The sequence below is a fragment of the Salvelinus alpinus genome, chromosome 2 (genome assembly GCF_045679555.1).
Source record: "Salvelinus alpinus chromosome 2, SLU_Salpinus.1, whole genome shotgun sequence".
NCBI classification, from domain to species: Eukaryota; Metazoa; Chordata; class Actinopteri; order Salmoniformes; family Salmonidae; genus Salvelinus; species Salvelinus alpinus.
The window spans coordinates 93,893,757-93,898,756 of record NC_092087.1 but is presented as its reverse complement, the minus strand read 5'-3'; the positions used below and the strand labels follow the sequence as shown (position 1 = coordinate 93,898,756).

The following is a 5,000-nucleotide window of genomic DNA, read 5'->3' as shown; positions in this document are numbered from 1 at the left end:
TAAACTGCAGGCTCCCGGTACGCATCCTGTTTCCATCGGACCTGGCCACTGCCTGGCACGCGACTCCCACATACACACACATCCTGAGTGTGTGTTACCTGGGTGCTGAGTTGGTCCTGGCTGATGTTGTTGATCCAGCGTGTGTAGCGCTCAGTAGATCCCTCTGGATCCCTGCGGACCTGACAACCAATCAACTGAGAGAAACACAGACACATCTCTTAGTGATCTACTAGATACATGTGATCAACACAGACACACCACACTGATCACATATGATGTATGGAAGAGAGAAAGAGGAGGGAGGGCTGGAGAGAGAGAGACAGAAAGAGAGAGACAGAGAGAGAAAGAGAGACACACCAAGAGAGAGAGAAAGAGAGAGAGAGAGACAGAGAGAGAGACAGAGAGAGACAGAGAGAGAGAAAGAGAGAGACAGAGAGAGAAAGAGAGAGAGAGACAGAGAGAGAAAGACAGAAAGATAGAGAGAGAGAGAAAGACAGAAAGATAGAGAGAGAAGGAGAGAGAAAGAGAGAGAAGGAGAGAGAAAGAGAGAGAGACAGAGAGAGAGAGACAGAAAGAGAGAGAGAGGGGGTTAGGAAGGATAGAGAGAGAGGGGAGGAGAGGAACAGGGTTGAAAAAGTAAGAGAGAAAGGCAAAGATGGAATGCTTTTTCTGTTCTGCATCCTAATGATCCACCAGACAGAGAGAGAGAGCTGGAATTTGCCGACGAGTATGTAAACCACCACTTCCCTCTGTACTATTGGCCAACGTGCAAATCATTGGAAAACAAACTGGACGATCTACGATTAAGACTTTCCTACCAACAGGATATTAAAAACTGTAATATCTTATGTTTCACCGAGACGTGGATGAACGACGACACGGATAATAAAGAGCTGGCTGGCTTCTCCGTGCATCGGCAGGACAGAGCAACGACGTCTGTTAAGACGAGGGGCGGGGGGGGGTGTGTCAATACTACAACGTCTCTGACGCTCGTCGGATGTGGCAGGGCTTGAAAAATATCACGGACTACAAAGGAAAACCCTGCCACAAGCTGCCCAGTGACACGAGCATACCAGACAAGCTAAATGCCTTTTATGCTCGCTTTGAGGCAAGCAACACTTAAGCATGCATGGGAGCACCAGCTGCTCCAGATGACTGTGTGATCACACTCTCCTTAGCCGATGTGAGCAAGACCTTTAAACAGGTCAACATTCACAAAGCCGCGGAGTCAGATGGATTACTAGGACGTGTACTCAAAGCATGCGCGGATCAACTGGCAAGTGTCTTCACTGATATGTTCAACTTCTCCCTGACCGAGTCTGTAATACCTACATGTTTCAAACAGACCACCATAGTCCCTGTACCCAAGGAAGTGAAGGTAACATGCCTATATGATTACCGCCCCGTAGCATTCACGCCAGTAGCCATGAAGTGCTTTGAAAGGCTGTTCATGGCTCACAACACCACCATGCCAGAAACGCTAGACCACTCCAAATCGCATACCGCCCCAACAGATCCACAGATGAGCAATCTCACTCCACACTGCCCTTTCACACCAGCACAAAAGGAACACCAATGTGAGAATGCTATTCATTGACTACAGCTCAGCGTTCAACACCGTAGGGCCCACAAAGCTCATCACTAAGCCAAGGACCCTGGGACTAAACACCTCCCTCTGCAACTGGATCCTGGACTTCCGGACGGGCCACCCCCAGGTGGTGAGGGTAGGCAACAACACATCTGCCATGCTGATCCTCAACACTGGGGCTCCTCAGGGGTGTGTGCTTAGTCCCCTCCTGTACTCCCTGTTCACCCACGACTGCGTGGCCAAGCACAACTCCAACACTATCATTAAGTTTGCTGACGACACAACAGTGGTCTGCCTGATCACCGATAACGATGAGACAGCCTAAAGGGAGGAGGTCAGAGACCTGGCAGTGTGGTGCCAGTACAACAACCTATGTGAGCAAGACAAATGAGCTTATCGTGGACTATAGGAAAAGGAGGGCCAAACAGGCCCCTGTTAACATCAACGGGGCTGAAGTGGAGTGGGTTGAGAGTTTAGTTCCTTGGTGTCCACATCACCAACTAACTATCATGGTCCAAACACACCGAGAGAGTTGTGAAGAGGGCACGACAAAACCTTTTCCCACTCAGGAGACTGAAAAGTTTGGCATGGGTCCCCAGATCCTCAAAGTCCTACAGCTGCACCATCGAGAGCATACTGACCGGTTGCATCATCAGCTGGTATGGCAACTGCTCAGCATCTGACCGTAAGGCGCTACAGAGGGTAGTGCGTACGGCCCAGTACATCACTGAGGCCAAGGTTCCTGCCATCCAGGACCTCTATACTAGGCGGTGTCAGAGGAAGGCTATGCATAGTGACTTTACAAATGACCTCGACTAACCTGCACCCCCGCACATTGACTCGGTACCGGTACCCCGTGTATACAGCCACGTTATTGTTATGTAATTTTCTTGTGTTACTTAAAAAAAAAAAAATCACTTTAGTTTATTTAGTAAATATTTTATTAACTCTATTTCGTCAACGACATTGTTGGTTAAGGGCTTGTAAGTAAGCATCTCACAGTAAGGTCTACACCTGTTGTATTCGGCGCATGAGACATAACATTTGATTTTGATGCTTTTTCTGTTCTGCATCTATCCCAATGACCCACCAGACGAGCGAACGAGAGAGAGAGAGGAACGATCTACCAGACAGATAGAGAGGAATGATCTACCAGACAGATAGAGAGGAATGATCTACCAGACAGATAGAGAGGAATGATCTACCAGACAGATAGAGAGGAATGATCTACCAGACAGATAGAGAGGAATGATCTACCAGACAGATAGAGAGGAATGATCTACCAGACAGATAGAGGAATAATCTACCAGACAGATAGAGAGGAATGATCTACCAGACAGATAGAGAGGAATAATCTACCAGACAGATAGAGAGGAATGATCTACCAGACAGAGAGAGAGGAATGATCTACCAGACAGACAGAGAGGAATGATCTACCAGACAGATAGAGAGGAATGATCTACCAGACAGATAGAGAGGAATGATCTACCAGACAGATAGAGAGGAATGATCTACCAGACAGACAGAGAGGAATGATCTACCAGACTGATAGAGAGGAATGATCTACCAGACAGATAGAGAGGAATGATCTACCAGAAAGAGAGAGAGGAATGATCTACCAGACAGACAGAGGAATGATCTACCAGACAGAGAGAGAGGAATGATCTACCAGACAGACAGAGGAATGATCTACCAGACAGAGAGAGGAATGATCTACCAGACAGATAGAGAGGAATGATCTACCAGACAGATAGAGGAATGATCTACCAGACAGAGAGAGAGGAATGATCTACCAGACAGACAGAGAGGAATGATCTACCAGACAGATAGAGAGGAATGATCTACCAGACAGATAGAGAGGAATGATCTACCAGACAGACAGAGAGGAATGATCTACCAGGCAGATAGAGAGGAATGATCTACCAGACAGATAGAGAGGAATGATCTACCAGACAGACAGAGGAATGATCTACCAGACAGATAGAGGAATGATCTACCAGACAGACAGAGGAATGATCTACCAGACAGATAGAGGAATGATCTACCAGACAGACAGAGAGGAATGATCTACCAGCCAGATAGAGGAATGATCTACCAGACAGATAGAGAGGAATGATCTACCAGACAGATAGAGAGGAATGATCTACCAGACAGATAGAGAGGAATGATCTACCAGACAGATAGAGGAATGATCTACCAGACAGACAGAGAGGAATGATCTACCAGACAGATAGAGAGGAATGATCTACCAGACAGAGAGAGGAATGATCTACCAGACAGATAGAGGAATGATCTACCAGACAGATAGAGGAATGATCTACCAGACAGATAGAGGAATGATCTACCAGACAGATAGAGAGGAATGATCTACCAGACAGATAGAGAGGAATGATCTACCAGACAGATAGAGAGGAATGATCTACCAGACAGATAGAGAGGAATGATCTACCAGACAGATAGAGAGGAATGATCTACCAGACAGATAGAGAGGAATGATCTACCAGACAGATAGAGAGGAATGATCTACCAGACAGATAGAGAGGAATGATCTACCAGACAGATAGAGAGGAATGATCTACCAGACAGATAGAGAGGAATGATCTACCAGGCAGATAGAGAGAATGATCTACCAGACAGATAGAGAGGAATGATCTACCAGACAGATAGAGAGGAATGATCTACCAGACAGATAGAGAGGAATGATCTACCAGACAGATAGAGAGGAATGATCTACCAGACAGATAGAGAGGAATGATATACCAGACAGATAGAGAGGAATGATCTACCAGAGAGATAGAGAGGAATGATCTACCAGACAGATAGAGAGGAATGATCTACCAGACAGATAGAGAGGAATGATCTACCAGACAGATGGAGAGGAATGATCTACCAGGCAGATAGAGAGGAATGATCTACCAGACAGATAGAGAGGAATGATCTACCAGACAGATAGAGAGGAATGATCTACCAGAGAGATAGAGAGGAATGATCTACCAGACAGATAGAGAGGAATGATCTACCAGACAGATAGAGAGGAATGATCTACCAGACAGATAGAGAGGAATGATCTACCAGACAGATGGAGAGGAATGATCTACCAGACAGATAGAGAGGAATGATCTACCAGACAGATAGAGAGGAACAATCTACCAGACAGATGGAGAGGAATCATCTACCAGACAGGGTAATGATCTACCAGTGGAGATGTAAAACAACCCTAAAGTCAACCCATATTATTATTCCACATAGCTGAACCAATCCCTCTCATTTCCTCTCTACACCCTGTCTGCTGCACACCCACACAGTTCAAAGGGCAAATAAGCAGAGAAAACCACATGACCGTACTTCCCTTTTCCCCATTCACTCTCTCTGTCTCTATTATCTCTCGGTCCCTCTCTCTCTAGCCATGCCA

General features: G+C 46.3%; 1 protein-coding gene across 1 annotated transcript in view; it reads right to left on the bottom strand.

Annotated features, from left to right (window-relative positions):
• b3gntl1 (UDP-GlcNAc:betaGal beta-1,3-N-acetylglucosaminyltransferase-like 1) overlaps positions 1-5,000 on the bottom strand; it is a 42,238-nt gene that overhangs the window by 24,788 nt on the left and 12,450 nt on the right. The window contains exon 6 of the mRNA XM_071390046.1: positions 99-194. Within this exon, the coding sequence (XP_071246147.1) occupies positions 99-194 (96 nt within the window). The remainder of the gene's footprint in view (positions 1-98; positions 195-5,000) is intronic.